Source organism: Sturnus vulgaris, chromosome 16 (genome assembly GCF_052056855.1).
Source record: "Sturnus vulgaris isolate bStuVul1 chromosome 16, bStuVul1.hap1, whole genome shotgun sequence".
Lineage (NCBI taxonomy): Eukaryota > Metazoa > Chordata > Aves > Passeriformes > Sturnidae > Sturnus > Sturnus vulgaris.
In genome coordinates, this window is record NC_142258.1 from 15,368,662 (window position 1) to 15,384,664 (window position 16,003).

Genomic DNA, 16,003 nt, shown 5'->3' on the forward strand with positions numbered 1-16,003 from the left:
TCCCACGGGTGCTCTCGATGTGTTCCGCGCGTCCCCTATGTGTCCCCACAACGCAGACACGTTCCTTACACAGCACGCATGTGTCGCATATGCCGCATCTGTCCCCGCACGCCTCCCACGTGTCGCCCCGACCTGTCCCGGGGGTGTCCCACCCGTCCCCCGGGCGCTGTGCGCTGTCGCCGCGTCCCACGCGCCCCCCGCGCGGTCCCTTTAAAGCGCGGGGGCGTGTCGGTGCCCGCCCGGCCCGGCCCGTTAAAGGCCCCGGCGAGGGGCGCGCTCGGCACTCGGGCGGGGGCGGCGGGGCCGTGGGCCGGGGCCCGCACCATGTACACGCTGACGCGCGGCCCCAGCAAGCTCGCCACGCAGCGCCGCACAGGTACCGGGGGGCGCGGGGCCGGGGGGCGCTGGGGCTCCGTCCGGCCCTCGCTGCCCCCCCTGACGCCCCGCACCCCCCGCAGGTCCCACGCAGCAGGCGGTGGAGAGCAGCAAACTGGGCGAGCTGCGAGGGCGGCCGCAGCCCGGCCCGTGGCCCCCCGCCAGGTGAGCCCCGCGCGCGGTCGTGACCTTGGAAAGTCACTGGGGTGACCTTGTGAAGGGGAGCCGAGACGGCCGGGCCGCCCGGCGGGACGCGGGAGGGGGACCTGGGGTCTCCGCTCGGTGCCGCTCGCCCCGGGGGTCTCAGCCGTGCCTGCGCCCGCACGCCTCCCGCGGGCCTCTGTACACGCGTGGCGCGGGCTGCCCCGCGCCGGGGACACGCCGGAGTCGCCGCCCCTCCTCCTTCCCACGGGCCGTCCCCAGAAATCGCGGGGAGTGGGACTGGTGGGGTCACGCCAAGGAGGCGGTGCGGGGGGGTCCCGGTGCGGGCGGAGCCGGGGCCGGGCTTCTCCCGCCCCCCCCGCGGACGGCCCCGATTGCACAAACCGGCGGCGGGGCCAGCGCCGGTGCCACCGTGTGCCCGCCCGCCTTGGCCGCGCCGTGCGCCCACGGAGCCCACGCGGAGCTGGCGATCCCCTCTGCCCCGAAAGCCGGGGTGACATTTTCTGGGTGAATTCCAGTGTCCAGCAGCAATACCTGGGGCTGTTGGCTGGGTGCTGTGGGGTATTCCAGTGACTGGGAGGTGGTGATGGGACCCTTAAGGAGACCCCTTTCCCGGCTGGAAGGCTCGACTCAAAGCACACCCAGACAGGGCAGTGGGGCCCCGCTAGTTCTGCACGTCCTCTCCAGCTCCAAGAAATAGATGCGTTCCCCCTCCACCCCCTTAGATCCTCTCCTTCCCAGGTTCCTTGAAATTCACTGGGGTGGCTTCAGTCATGCTTGTCCTGGTCCTGCATGCCCAGTGCTGCTGGCTGTAGGGTCACTGCCCTTCCCAGCCCCTGCCTGCAGATCTGCAGGAGCTGCCTGCTCCCAGTCTCTCTTGCTCTCCAGACCCACTCCTAGGGCCCCTTAGACTTTGTCCCGTGAGGAACGTGGCTGTTGCAGCCATATTCTGCCCTGGAGCTGGGCAGAAAAGCCAGAATACTGGAGTTTTGCATTGAAGATGCTGACAGGTCTCGTCCCAAGTTTTTACTTTAGCTCTGATGGGTGTTGCTGCATCCAGGGCAGGGGTTGGTTGAAGTGCTCCTCACCAGAGGGGATCCCAGCTCTGAGGAAGTGTGACCTGCTCCCACTTCACAGAGTGTTACATCCCAGTCCTGGGGCACCTTGGGGACATGCTGGGCCCAGAGCTATTCCAGTGAACCTGGGTGCTTGATTTGCAGAGGATGGCACATCCCCTGTCCAGTACCTGACTGGATTTCGCTTCTATTTCCTGATATTCCTGCAGTTTTGGTGGCAGATCCTTTTTCTTAGGATCTGCACTTGGTGGAGGTTTAAGGATGGGTAAGAGATGGGCAGCTGATGCTTTTTCCCAGGGAGTTCCCCTTGCACCCCTCCTGTGTCCGAATCCCCTATCCCTGGGGCTGTGTCTTGCAGCTGTAGGTCAGACTGCACACAGACAACCCAGGACACTTGAACTGCCCCAGTTCTTGCTGAGGTGGGCAGAGCTGCCTGTGCCCTCACCCCCTTATTGCTTCCCTCCCTGCACAGCCCAGCGCAGAAACTCGTCTTCAACAGAGTGAATGGCAAGAGGCCCCCACTGCTGCTGCAGCAGATCTCAGCCCCTGAAGAATGTTACACCCTGGCCCACGAGGAGAACGTCCGCTTTGTCTATGAAGGTGAGGGCAGAGGGTTCCTGGGGCAGTGCCCAGGAGAGCTGGAGCAGATAGAGTCCCTCCCCAGTACAGATGTGCTGGGGACATCGGTGGCAGGGGTGGAGTCCTCAGCCTGGAGACTCGCCCTCCTTTGCTCCGCTTCCTGCTCCTGCAGCCCCTCACACTGGGATCCCAAACCCATCCAGTGCTTGTTCCCCCTCCCCAGCCTGGCAGCAGGTAGAGCAGCAGCTGGACGGGAGCCAGAGCGGGGAGAGCGCCTGCGGCCCCGTGCAGTACGTGGAGAAAACCCCCGACCCCGGACTCAAAGGTATGTGGCCAGTGGTTGTAGCACTTTGGGGGGCATCAGGCTTGGGATACAGTGAGTGGCTGTGGGCTCAGCCTGCACCTGAACAGGGCTGTGGTGGAAGGAGGATTTGGATTCAAGTGCTGGATGTGCCAGAGGGGATGCTTGGGCCTATCCTGCTGATGCTGAAGTCACTCTGGGGGTGCTGAGGGGAGACAGCTGGGCTCAGGCACTGTGCTGGGGATGTCCACTGTGTCCCTTGGGTGTTCCACTGTGTTACTGACTCCTCTGGGATTCAGGCCTTCTCCTGCCACCAAGGGGTTCAGCATCATGCTGAGAGAGGAGCTCCCTGTGGGGACCCGCTTCTCCTGGGGCCAGCAATACCAATTGGGCACGGGGACAACACTTGTCTGGTGGCACCTGGAGTCAGGGCAGTGACAGCAGCCTGTGAGCTCTTGCAGTGGCTGAGAGCTTCCCAAGAAAGAGCATGTCCCTGTAAACCCAGTCTGGCCTTTTGGGGACAAGGCACAGGGGTGGAGGACACCTGGGGGTGTCATTAGATTGGAAATCAGGGAAAGGTTCTTCCCCAGACGGTGCTGGGCACTGCCCAGGCTCCCCAGGGAATGGGCACGGCCCCGAGGCTGCCAGAGCTCCAGGAGTGTTTGGACAGCACTGCCAGGGATACCCAGGGTGGGATTGTTGGGGTGTCTGTGCAGGGCCAGGAGTTGGACTGGATTATTGCTGCGGGGCTCTTCCAGCTCAGGGTATTCTGTGATTCCAAGGTTATTTTTTGGGGGGCTTTGGAAGGGAGCACCCAGAGCTCTGCTCCTTCTCCTGTTGTTCCCCTCTCTCCCTCCCCTCTTTTTCAGACTTTGTTCCCATCGACCTGGAGGACTGGTGGGCACAGCAATTTCTGGCCAAAATCGAGAACTGCTCATAAAAGAGAAAAGATTTGTGTTTGGTTTCTTAACAAGAGAAACGAAGCTGCGAGCACCTGGTCACAACCCAGAATCGGTGGCGTTTTTGAACCACGTTTTTAAGATGCCCGAAGTGGAGTGACCCAGCCCAGCGGGACCGGACCACAGCCATGCCCGGCAGAGGAGCAGCGTGCGGCCCCAGCCAGGATTCCTTAAGTGCCAGTTCTCGGACTGCTGCAGCTCCTGCAGCCTCCAGCTCCAGGGACACTGTGGTGCCACGCTGGGGACGGGGGAGAGCCTCCCCCCCTGCAGCCATAGCCACAGGGAGGACAGTGGGGTGCTGTAGCAGGACCGCCAGACAATAAAGAGCTGAAACTGCCCGTGGAGACGCGCTTGTGGGATGGGGAAGCAGGGGGTGCAGCATCCTGCCCTGGAGAGGGAATGCTTCCAGGTGTGTTGTGGCTCAGTGGGAACCTGGCTTCTGTGGATTCAGAGAGTTGGAGCTTCTCTTCCTTGCAGCTGCATTGTTGCCCCAATGCTGCCTCATCTCCTGGGGCTCAGCCAGGGGCTGGTGCTGTCTTAGGTGTTTAGGGCTGAGGGGGGGAAGCATATGGGCAGCTGAGGGGGGGCTAAGCACTCTGGCTGTGCTCCAGAGCTGGGCTGCAGCATGTAGGTGGGCAAATCTGCAGGAATCTGCTAGGTCCAGCTGCCCACTGCCATGGAGGCCAAAAGGCATTTTGAGCACCAAGCTCGAGGTCTCCCCCTCACCTGTGGTTATCTGGGGGAGCTGAGAGAGGGTAGTTGTGGCTGCCTGAGGTAAAAAGGATGGGCACCCCAACTTCTCAAAAAAACCTCCTCAGCTGCTGCGCTTTTCCAAGCCTTTCCCGTTCTGGTTTTGTAGAACACCCCTTTACCCCCATGTCCTTCTCCCCAAGCAGAGAGCAGGAGGCCAGCAAAGGCTGAATAGAATCTGATTCCAAAGGAGGCCAGGAAACACCCACTGGAAAAAAAAATCATCTTTATTATTCCTATGATGGGAATAACAACCACACTGCAGCCAGTGGGAGGAGAAGCTGCCCAGGAGCTGTGTTGCTTCTCCCTCCTGGGAGGCCAGAGCAGTGCCAGCAGCAGCTGTGCCCTTGGCAGCAGCTGTGCCCCTGGCAGTACCTGCCCACAGAGCACTCCTGGTGCTGCTTCTGGCCCTGGGCTGGCATGCCTGGCACTGTGGCTGTGACTGAAATCAGGAGCAGCACCATGCACAGCCCACAGTGCCTGCCTGGCTGATAGACAGGGTGTTACAGCCCCCTGGGACAAAGAAATGCTGCTCCCATAACATTTCCTTCATTTAGGGCAGGGTGGCCCCAGAGTGATGGAGGGCTGAGGCCAGAGGATGTCATCCTTGCCATGGACTCTCCCACCAGCTCTGCCATGGCACCATGGGCAGTGTGGGGGTCACACAGCCTCCAATGTCCCCACCCAAGTCTTTCAGGGGGCACCAGAGCCAGCAGGACAGGGACTGCTGCTGCTGTGCTCAGGGCACTGCCAGCCTGTGGCAATTTTGTATTTCACCCCCTGAAACCTCCACATTCCCACTGCTCCTCATCCCAGGCAAAGCCTGGGAGGCTCTACTACATCCTGCTGTACTTCCCTTTCCAGAAAACAGTTACTGGGAGTTTCAGCACTTCAGCCACCCTCCCAGCAGAAAGCATCACTCCTTTTTCTTCCCTCCTTGGGAAAGTCACTGGTGCTGGGATTCCCCCCATGCATGATGCCCTGGATGCTCCCAGGGTGCAATCCCTCCCTGCCAGCAGCTCCAAAAGGCTCTAAGGTGTCCAGGGAGGCCATTCACCTGCTGGCTGCTAACTAATAAAAACACACATCTTTTAAGATCCAGGGAAATTCTTAGTAACATGATGCACCATTGTTCTGAACAACAACATTAGGCAAAGGGAAGAAATGGAACAAGAAAGAATGAGTCAGTCACAAGGAAAAAAATAAAAACCCAACCCAAAAATATAACCCAACCCCTGACAATGCAATCACTGGGAGGGAATCAGCCCCCCTTGCCATAAATATTAATTAGTTATGTGCAATTGTGTGTAGTACTATAGTGCAAATAGCTCTGCATTGATCATGGGGCAGCACCCAAGGGGCTGCCCTAGGTGACACAGGGACTAGTTAAGGACAGACAAGAATCAACACAGATTTCCAACAAACAAACAAACAAACAAAATAATAAAAAAAAAAAAAAAAAACAGCCCAACCCAGCCACTGGGAAACTCCAAAAAGAAGTTGCCTCCTCTAACTGGGCCCAGGCAGGAGCCCAGCAACATCCTGAAGCCAGGCAGGGGCAGGACAGAGTCTTTGCTCCCTGCCTGATGCTGGCACAGCCTGGTGAGGGGATGGGGATGAGGAGGGGGATGCAGGACAGATATGGCCCGGTTGGAGCTGTGTGGGGTGTAAGGGGTGAGCTCAGCAGGACATGGGCACAGCGAGGGCATCGCTGGCTTCAAATTGGTCCCGTGGCTGCACTGCACAACGGGGCAGTGCTGCTAGCAGCGTCCTCGGGGACCTTGTGGCACCTCTCAGCCGTCCCAGCAGTGTCCCTGGGCAGCCCTGGCCGCCTCCCCCGCCGTGCCCATCACGTGCTGTTCCTGGGGCCGAGCTCTGGGCACCACTCCAGCACCATGTCCTACCTCTCACCCAGTGCCAGCTCCTGGCACCACACAGCTCCCCTTGCGTGGCTGGGGCCAGTGCCAGCTCCTGGGACCAGGACTGGCAAGCAGGCAGGAGCAGACTGTTTTCCCAAGCACTTAAAGGAGACAGAGCCTCCTCTTTCCCATGCCCCCCAGGTGCCAGGCAGGAGCTGAGCCATCCCCCCCGGTTGGACACCATGTGCTCCCACAGGCAATCCCAGCACATCCTGCTGACCCCAGGGACGGTTTGGATCTGAGCTATGTGACAGCCTCCTGCTAAACCACGAGCAACCACCTAACAACACATGGACATGCGGGTGAGGACCATGGGGCAGCATCCCGCTGGGTGTGAGCAGGGCAGGGAAGAAAGGAGCAGAGGGGAATCCGCTCCTCCTCTGCCAGCCCAAGTCCAACACCCCTCCCCACCCATCCAAGGCTCCTCCCAGCATTTTGGGCGGATTATTTTTGCTGGATGGATGGATGAAGGCAGGAGAGTGGCAGTGTCACACACGCAGGCCCAGAGCTGCTGACAGCAGCTGGAGCACTGCCATCCTCTCACCCCTCCCCGCTGAAAAGTGTTACATTTATACAGTATTTAAGACACGCCGATATATAAATTACTGTCTCTATATATACTATGTATAGGCTGAGGGCCAGTCCGTGAGGAAGGGCACTGGGGCTCATTTCCCTCTGTCCTCTGTGTAGTGCTGGAAGCGAGTGAAGCTCATGAAGACCTGCTCCAGAGAGATCTGGCTCACTGAGTAGTCTTCCAAGCGATACTTCTCTTTGGCTTTCTCCAGGGCCCCAAAGACCTGCAAGGGAGGGCAGGGACATGAGGGCAGTGTGACTTGGTGTGGGGGGGCTCCCAGGACCCCAGGGGGAACCCCAGGCTGTGACAGAGGAACCCCCAGGCTGTGACAGGGAAAGCAGGGAAAGCTTTTCTCTCCAGGGAGAGCCAGGAAAATGACACCTTCCCTGTCAGGAGAGTGGAGGAAGCCAGGAGTATCTGACACCATTTAAAAATATATGCTGTGGATATGATTGCTTTACACATTTATATGTAATAAATGCATACATATATACTTATATACAAATACATACATACATATATATATGTATTTATATACATACACACATATCTGGGTTTGAATCCCTGCTCAAGGTTTCTGCCAATACATTATATATATAAAATATTTATATAATATAGAAGTAACTACATAGGATACTATACACTATACATAACTATCTGTATCTAGCATATACATCATTTTTATATTGAGCTACATATAATATACATATTTATAAACTCACTCTCTCTAGTTTTATATACTCCTATACATAGCTTTTATATAATTTGTATCTTATGTACTATCGATATATATACTCTATAGACTATACTACACACTTGATATAAAGAGTATATACTCCAGAGTATATAGTCTGTATAGAGTATTACCATATACCCTACACAGTATATATATAGTAGATATTATATATATACAATATACAGTATATTATATACACTACATACAGTGCACGATATAGATATAAAAATATATATATACCTAGATACTGCATATGAAAACTATCTGTATGCTATGAATATCTCTGTATAGTATGCATGTATTTACATATGGACAATGCACATATAGTCAGTATATAGACAGAGAGATGTACTAGGTGTGCTCTATACATGACTGTATACTGTATGCAGAGGGTTACATACCGTATCTGCACTGAGGGTTTTTATCAGTGTCCCTGGGCTGGGACCCCTCAGGCTGGGGAAAGCCACTGCCCACAGCCCTGGTGGGACCACGCGATGCCTACATGGCACTGTCTAAAGCCACTGCCAGGGGGTTCCTGGGGCTGAGGGGCAGGAGCAGGGAGGTGCCAGCATGGGGAAGCTGTGCCCACCCGTGCCACACTCCCACAGAGGAACGCAGCGTAGGGAAGATGCACCATGGAAAAGCAAAGCACCAAGAACAGGGGAAGGGGCAGGAGAAGGGCTCCCAGTGCCCCCTTACCTGTGCCCAGCTGAGGTTCTTGTTGGTCAAGTGGTAATGCACCATGCCCTGGTGCTCGTGCTTCAGGACACTGCCTGGGGAATTGAGCAGGGAGAGGCTCTGTGTTAGGGAATGTGCTGACATTCACACCCAGCACCCTGCCCCTGCTCAGGGGGCAACCACTCCAGCAGCTCACAGTACCTGGGAAAGTCTTCTCCACAAAGGCCTTGAAGGCCTGCAGCTCGCCCTCCTCCTCACCCCTGGTTTTGGCCAGCAAGGTGTATCCACTGCCAAATTTGCTTTTGAGGTGCTGGGGGCTGCCCAGGCACTTGAACTGCCCGTTCACCATGATGGCCAATCGTGTGCACAGCGCCTCGCACTCCTCCATGCTGCAGGAAGGAGAGGACTCGTTCAGAGAATCCCAGCATGGTTTGGGTTGGAAGGAACCTTAAAGCTCATCTAATTCCACCCCCTGCCACGGGCAGGGACACCTTCCACTAGAACAGGCTGCTCCGAGCCCAGTCCAGCATGCCCTTGGACGCTTCCAGGGATAGGGCAGCCACAGCTTCTCTGGGCATGTAAGCACCAGGACACAAGCAGAAGCTTCTGGGAAGCAGCTGGAGGTGTATTCCTTTCTCTCTGGACTCTTGGAGGAGGGAGATTTGGGTAAAGCCAGTCACTGGTTGCAGGCAGTGTATGCCCACTTACCAGGCCTCGGAGGTGTGTCCCCATCCCTTGGATCCCACCACTCTCCCTGATCTCTCATGCCAAGCCCTGCCCAGCCAAGCGTCACCTGTGGGAGGTGAAGATGATGGATTTGCCACACTCCCGTGTCCGTGTCACTGCATCCCAGAGCAAGCGCCGGGCCACGGGGTCCATGCCAGTGGAGGGCTCGTCCAGGAAGATCACAGGGGGGCCACCAATGAGGGCAATGCCAGCACTCAGCTTCCGTTTGTTTCCACCACTGCAGAGGAATCACAGAATCATTAAGGTTGGAAACGACCTGCGAGATCAAGTCCAACATTCAGCTGAAAACGGGAGCGAGGAACAGGGATAGAGACCCACAGTGATCACAGGGAGCATCACAAAGGAGGGACGGCAGTTTGTCCACACCTGCTCTCACCTGTAGGTCCTGACCAGCTTGTCGGCGTGGGGCTCCAGGAGCAGCCCCCGCAGCATGTTCTCCACGCAGCTGCCGATGTAGCGCTCGGGGATGCCGCGCAGCCGCGCGTACATGCTCAGCGTCTCGCGGCCCGTCATGTGCTCCAGCAGGGCATCGAACTGCGGGCAGTACCCGATCCGCTGCTGCACCTGCGGCCGACAGGAGACGGCAGTCAGCTCACGGGCAGGTCTCTGAGCACCCACAGGTTTTGCTGCGCCTCTGGGAGGTTTTGCTCAGAGTGATGGGAGCTGAGCCGCAGCTCTGAAACCACAAGTGGAACGAGAGGGAAATGCCCCCCGGAGCAGCTGGGCTGACAGGGATGGACAGATGTGTCTCTGGACAGCAATTGGATGGGCTCACAACACCTCTGCCAAGCTGGTTCCTCACTGTGAAGGACCATTTTGGGGTGCCCAGGCTCTCAGGAAAGCGCTGCAGGGCTGGTACCTCCCCCATGTCCTGGTCACTTCCAGGGACAAGAGCATGAGAGAAGGCAGTTTCAGGGAAGGAAGCAATTTGGGGCATGCTCTCACAGAATGTTCTGCATGTCTGACTTTGCCTGGGATCCCCATTCACTTAAAAGTTGGACTTGAAGGTCCTTGTGGGTCCCTCCCAAATCAGAACATTCTGTGAAATCTGGGACAGTGGTAGAGGAAGGACTAGACTGAAAGCCTAACCCCTGCTCATCTCTTCCAGAGCAAGGAGACCCCTCGCAGAGATCTGGAAAGGTTTGACACACTCATTTTAGAGACTATCCTCCAGTATTTTCCACATTTCCAACTATGGAGGTAAACCCAGTATGAAGGGTTTGCTAGGTAAACCCCTTTGATGAAGGGTTTGCTACCCTCACCAGCTTTGGCTTCCATTTGTATCACATCTGTAATCCTAGTGAAGAGGAGACTGCTCCCACATGGCCACACAATGGAGAGCCGAGACAGCCAAGGACACACTGTCCCCGGGATATTGTCTCCGCCTCTGGAACTGCAACTATGTCCTCTCTGAGGCACCTGTAAGGCGGCTCAGCCCAGCCAAACACAGGACAGTCTGCAACACCACCCTCGCCCCCGCAGCCTTGGGTACCTTCTTGATGTTGGCCAGAATGCTGTGGCCATCCACAAAGGCGTCCCCCGATGTGATGCTCTCGTCACCCGTCAGCATCTTGAAGGTGGTGGTTTTGCCCGCTCCATTGAAGCCAAGGAGACCAAAGCATTCCCCTTTGCTGACGGCCAAGGAGATCCTGTCTACTGCTAGCAGGGACTCCCGGCTGTCATAGACCTGCAGGAGACCCCACACGAGCCGCCTGTCACTGCCCATGGCACGGCAAGGCAGGCGGTGGCTTTGCCAGCCCCGAGAGGACATGGCTCAGTGACAGCAGGATACTCAGGTCACCTCACCTTGGTGAGCTCCTTGATGACCAGAGGGCTGCTGAGAGATGACAGCAGTTCTGGTGGTGACTCCAAAACCTTCTTCCTCTCATCTGCCACATCCCTGTCCTCTGGCAGCACAGACACCCTGTTCAGCAGGGCCACCTGAACACAGGGGAAAGACACACTCTGTGTCACCTGGCTGCTGGGGGATGAATGGGTTCCTCCAGTGTCCCCAACCCTGGCAGGATCCATCCCTTCCATCAGCCACTTCTGGGGATGCCTCCCTCCCTTTGCCAATGCATACACTTAACAGGATTTGTTCCTCCAGGCTCCGGGGATGCTTCCTGGGAAGATGGTTTAGGTGATGAGGGCCCGTCTCCAGCTCACAGGGACTCCTGGGCTGGGCTTGGAGGCCACAGCTCGCTCCCACATGCTTCACTCACCCATTTCCGCCGCCTGCAGATGCCACAGACCAGAGTTCTCAGTCTCCAGAGGAGGTTTGTCTCAATGAGGAAGAGGAGGAAGAGGAAGGAGAAACCCTGGACAGCCAAGGAGGTCAGGTACCGCCCGATCCCAGGGGTCTCCCAGGAAAAGTAGTTCATCTGATAACTGATATCTGAGGAAAGATGAAACAAAATCAGCTCCTGGATTAATCCACACTTTGGGGAGAGGTAGATGAACTCCAGAGGAAGCTGTGAGCCCAAAGCTCTGCCAGGCTCATCTCCATCCCACACTGGCTCCCTGCCCACAGCTCTTTCCAATGCTTCCCACGAGAGGACTTGGGCCTGGAGGGAATCTGGCAGAAGATTCCAGTGGAGGCAGGCAGAGGACACAAAATCTTGGGATTGGGATTTCTTTACTCATCTATGAAACCTCCCCTAGCCCACATTTTCCCCCAAATCATGAGTAAGGTGATCCAGTTAAGGAACTTTTTCCTACATATGTCCTAATACGCTGCCAAGTTTTTGCTCTAAAATGGTACCTGCAGCTACTGCCCAGGCACAGGCCCCAGGATACTGCCCAGTTCCAGCACCCAGCCCACACAACCCCCCAGTGATGCTGTGGGGGTTGGCCAGGTGAGGAAGCAGACACTCACTGAAGGCTTTGCAGATGAAGATGGCTTCAACAGAGGAGGTGCAGAACTGAATGAACTCGTAATTCTGGTAGAAGTCACTGATGCACTGGCCCAAGCAGTAATTGGGTAAGACGAGAAAAACTTTATCCAGGGTTTTGGAGAGGTCCACTAATCCCAGCTCTGAAAGAGAACAGGTGGATCAATAGATTAGACACTGCTGGTTTGGGAGAAAAAACCCTGACACTGTCAAGTTTAGAGGGAAACCAAACATATTTTGTCACTTTGAATGGGTGGGAATGGACTGTTGTAGAGTTTTATGACTATTGGGGGAACGAACAGTCCTGGGGTGAGAGAGCCCCCTTAGGGGCTGGACCTTACTGGTGATGGCTGGGCAGGTACAGAGGGCAGTGACCCACCTGGGATGCTCATGATGGTGACAGCAAGGAAGGTGGCAGTGCCAGAGAGGATGTTGAAGATGGTGAGACGGGTGTAGGCTGTGGCTGCCACTGAGAAGAAGAAGCTGAGAAGGTACATGAGGGGGATGATGGCCCAGCCATAAAGGAGGAAGATCAGCATCACATCAACGAGGTGGCTGTCTTGGGTGAAGGCTTGCACGTTGAAGGCTTGGAATATCACCTGGGGCACAGCAATGTGGGGAGAGGCACATTTGGCTTCACCTCAGGCGAAGTCTCCTTGTCCCAGTGGCCCAGGATAATATTAGCATTGCACTGACCCAGACAACCCCTCATGGATGGGTCCTACCAGCAGCCCACGGCTGTCCCCAGGGGAGGCTCTTTCTGCAGACTGGGATGGAGAAGGGCAGATCTGGGGAATTCCCACGGATTTTAACATTTTCTAGTCCCAACAGCAAAGTGTTCAGCTGCCAGAGGCAATTGCCCCAGCTGATTGGCTGTGGTCCAGCTCCCAGCAGGACCAAGGGACAGCTTTCTTGCTGGTCCCTTCTACAGAGACAATGCCAGTGGCCTTGTCCTTCTCCTTGCAGCCACAGACATCCCAGAGGAGCAGCACTCAGAACTCCCACCAACGGGGAGGGCATTGGGGTGCCAGGGGTGACTCACCAACATCAGAGCACAAGGGATAAGGAAGTTGATGATGTCCCAGAGCAGGGCAGAAAGCCAGAAGTTGACCACGTAAACGCCGCTGACAAACTGGACGTGCTTAGCCTTGATGGCACGTTCACTGACCAGCAGCAGCGCGAAGGTGCTCGCCAGAGAGGCCATCCCATACAGCAGGTTGATGGCAATGGCAAACCCAGTCTGGCCTCTGTGGGGACAGGGGGACACATTAGGGCAGGGACACCTCAGCAAACCAATGCTGAGGCTACACGGGGACAGCATAGAATCATGGAATAGTCTCGGGGACCCACAGGGATCATCCAGTCCATCTGCACAGACACCCCAACAATCCCACCCTGTGCATCCCTGAAAGCATTGTCCAAATGCTCCTGGAGCTTTGGCAGCCTTGAGACAATGACCATTCCCTGGGGAGCATGGGCAGTGCCCAGCACCCTCTGAGGGAAGAACCTTTCCTTGATTTCCAGCCTAACCCTCCCCAACACAGCTTCAGCCATTCCTTTGGGTCCTATCTCTGGTCACAGAGGGCAGAGATCAGCACCTGCTCCTCTACTGCCCCTCTTGAGGAAGCTATGGCCAGCACACCCACACGGGGCTTCGTAAAGAGGCTACACTCCACCAATATGCTGAAGAAATATTCAAGGGAGACAATCATCCCCCAGGCACAGCCCACCCTGCATACCACAAACCTCCACCCTGCCTTGGTGAGGTCCCAGACATGGCCCCTCTGGTCTAGGTGAGGTTCAGAGGCCCTGGATGTGGAGTTTTGTGAAGAGCATGGCCACATGGCTTCCCCTACTATGAGCACCCAGGAAAAACTAACCCCAGCCAGTATCTTGAGGGGAACAACCAAACTCTGAGATGTGCATGGGGTGACATGGCTGCCAGGCTCAGCAGGGGAGTCATCTCCACAGCTTTGCTCCCCTGACCTCCTGAGTGCAATCACAGCTACGTCTGGGTCTGAGAAGCTCCAGCCTGGCTTCTCCACTGACCCCAGTATAACCAAGCCAACCTGCACCCACGGGAGGCCTGAGCCCTAGCAGGAAAGCGAGCCCCGTGCCATCACCACACGCACTCCATGAGCTGGTCCTTGGCTTTCTCGGTGATGTTACGGGGCTGGGGGTAGTTGGTGACGGTGATGGAGGCGTTGGGGCCTGCCAGCACCCTGAGGACAGCGTTGTCAGCCAGCATGAGGGCGGTGGCCGGGGAGTGGTAGGCTTGGTTGTTGAAGAGCGCCGTGACCAGCGTGCGGTTCCCCGTGTCCTCGAAGGAGGCGGCTGCAATGTAGTGCTCATTGAAGGCTCCTCCTTCCTCGGAGGCCCGGGAGATCAGGTACTCCTCCAGCCCACCTGCCAAACACCACTGCTGTTACGGGTGGGCTCCGTGACACCAGAGCTAACTGAGGCCAACTGGAAAAGACCCCAAGCAGACTCAGCCCTGGTGGCCCACCCTAGTCCTGATCACAGAAACACAGATCCACAGAATCTCCTGAGTTGGAAAGGACCCACAAGAATCAGTGAGTCCAACTCCCGGCCCTGCACAGGATACCCCAACAATCCCACCCTGTGCCTGTGAGCACTGTCCAAAGCTCCTTGAGCTCTGGGAGAATTGAGGCTGTGACCATCCCCTGGGGAGCCTGTTCCAGTGGTGACAAACATGGAATTATGAGAAGACAGCTCAGCTCAGGTGAGGAGAGGTCCAGCCAATGATGCAACGCTCCCACGCAGGAAAGAAAAGCATCAGATACGCTGCAGCTGGGACATAAACCACCCACACCAGTGGCCCCTGGACACCCTGCTGGGCACCACCTGTTCCAGGGGTGTTCCCTGAGCCCTCACCCAGCACCTCCAGTGGCGATTGCCGCTGGGCATCCAGCAGCTTTGCGTACTGCTCCGCCAGCCTCTGCGGCAGCCCCATGCTGCCCGACACTGAGAAAGGCACGATGGTTTGGCCGTAGGGATTCAGCGTCAGCCGCAGCAGGGACGAGTCCCGCGGGCCTGGGAAGGTCTTGGCCACGATGAGGGCAAAGGCAGTGAAGATCAGAGGCACGAGGAACTGTGCTGCCACCATCTTCCAGTTGCGCCAGCTGTACATGGCCCGCTTCATGAACATGGCATAGAACTGCTGGCAGCACAGGTAGAACTGCGAGGGGAGAGGCGGGGTCATAGTGAGCCCTGACAGCTGTGGACACATCATCCCGTGCAGCTGATGTGGAAGATAACCCCAAACCACCCCCACCCGGTATGCACCTGCCAGCCTGCAAGAGAGCCTGCTCTCCAGCTAAGCCTATAAAGGGATTAGTAGGGCAGCTGCCCAGCTCCAGCACATCCAATTCCATGGCTTCTGAACAATCACTTTGAGATCTCAGGTGGTAACAGCAGCTTTAGCCATGACCTTTACCTCCCTCCACCTCCCAGCAGCTGAGGGTCCCAAGCAGAATTACTGCAGGGCAGCTGTCGGCCAGAGCAACCGGGTGAGACACCTGCGAGTGCCCAGCCCCGCCTCTGCAAACACCTTCTGTGCTTTTCAAACCCAGCAACATCCTTCTCCCCCTCTGCCTTTGAGACGTGCCCTTGAGAAGACAAGCGATATTGATCACAGGCACTGAGGCAACGGAGCATGAAGGGCTGCCAGGGAACTGGAACACGAGCTTAGCAAGGAAAGGAAGATGGATTTTCTCATCTTCCTTCTGGAAAACCCCAGTGATGGAACAACAGCAGGTGGAAAACCACATCAGATCACCTTGAAGAGCAACTTAGACCCCAAGATTAACATGAAGACGGTGAAAGTGACCAATCCGAAAAATCATTTGTCCTAATGATGCAGATTCCAACTTGATCTTTCAATTTGATGTTCCAAACCACATGCAACAAGAGTAACCGAAGGGGAGGCTCCACTTGGTAACCCTATTTCAAACCCTCCCCCAACATGTCCCCTCCCTGTTCCTGATGCACTGACCCCAGTGTTGAGCTTGATGCTGGAGCAGTCCTCGGTGATGAGCGCCCCACTGTCATCCGTCATGTCCGTCATGCCACTCAGGCTGCTGGAGTCATCCATGGCCCAGTCGTTGGAGCGTCTCTCATGCTGGTACTGCAGAGCAGGCAGCTGGATGGCCTGGATATCCATGCTGGAGTCCACGAGCTTCCCAACCCTGTGCCAGGAGGGAAAGCAGGTGATGAAATAGAGATCCAGCAAGGAT

At 56.5% G+C, this 16,003-nt stretch overlaps 2 protein-coding genes across 3 annotated transcripts in view; one reads left to right on the forward strand and one right to left on the reverse strand.

The window, feature by feature from the left end:
• Nucleotides 1-247: 247 nt before the first annotated feature.
• On the forward strand, nucleotides 248-3,790 carry MCRIP2 (MAPK regulated corepressor interacting protein 2). The gene is made up of 5 exons (XM_014888501.2): nucleotides 248-376; nucleotides 459-540; nucleotides 2,086-2,213; nucleotides 2,416-2,517; nucleotides 3,363-3,790. The coding sequence occupies exons 1-5, from the start codon at nucleotides 325-327 to the stop codon at nucleotides 3,431-3,433; spliced, it is 435 nt and encodes a 144-aa protein (XP_014743987.2). The 5' UTR covers nucleotides 248-324; the 3' UTR covers nucleotides 3,434-3,790.
• A 621-nt stretch (nucleotides 3,791-4,411) lies between these two features.
• The window catches only part of ABCA3 (ATP binding cassette subfamily A member 3), a 30,879-nt gene continuing 19,287 nt past the window's right edge, over nucleotides 4,412-16,003 (reverse strand). For both annotated transcript variants that reach the window (XM_014888550.2, XM_088174686.1), the window contains 14 exons: nucleotides 15,763-15,955; nucleotides 14,643-14,946; nucleotides 13,880-14,153; nucleotides 12,790-12,994; nucleotides 12,127-12,346; nucleotides 11,732-11,890; nucleotides 11,079-11,251; nucleotides 10,663-10,797; nucleotides 10,349-10,543; nucleotides 9,233-9,420; nucleotides 8,903-9,073; nucleotides 8,311-8,498; nucleotides 8,131-8,204; nucleotides 4,412-6,918 (listed from right to left, as the gene is read on the reverse strand). In XM_014888550.2, the coding sequence (XP_014744036.1) occupies nucleotides 6,787-6,918; nucleotides 8,131-8,204; nucleotides 8,311-8,498; nucleotides 8,903-9,073; nucleotides 9,233-9,420; nucleotides 10,349-10,543; nucleotides 10,663-10,797; nucleotides 11,079-11,251; nucleotides 11,732-11,890; nucleotides 12,127-12,346; nucleotides 12,790-12,994; nucleotides 13,880-14,153; nucleotides 14,643-14,946; nucleotides 15,763-15,955 (2,611 nt within the window). In that variant the 3' untranslated portion in view covers nucleotides 4,412-6,786. The remainder of the gene's footprint in view (nucleotides 6,919-8,130; nucleotides 8,205-8,310; nucleotides 8,499-8,902; nucleotides 9,074-9,232; nucleotides 9,421-10,348; nucleotides 10,544-10,662; nucleotides 10,798-11,078; nucleotides 11,252-11,731; nucleotides 11,891-12,126; nucleotides 12,347-12,789; nucleotides 12,995-13,879; nucleotides 14,154-14,642; nucleotides 14,947-15,762; nucleotides 15,956-16,003) is intronic.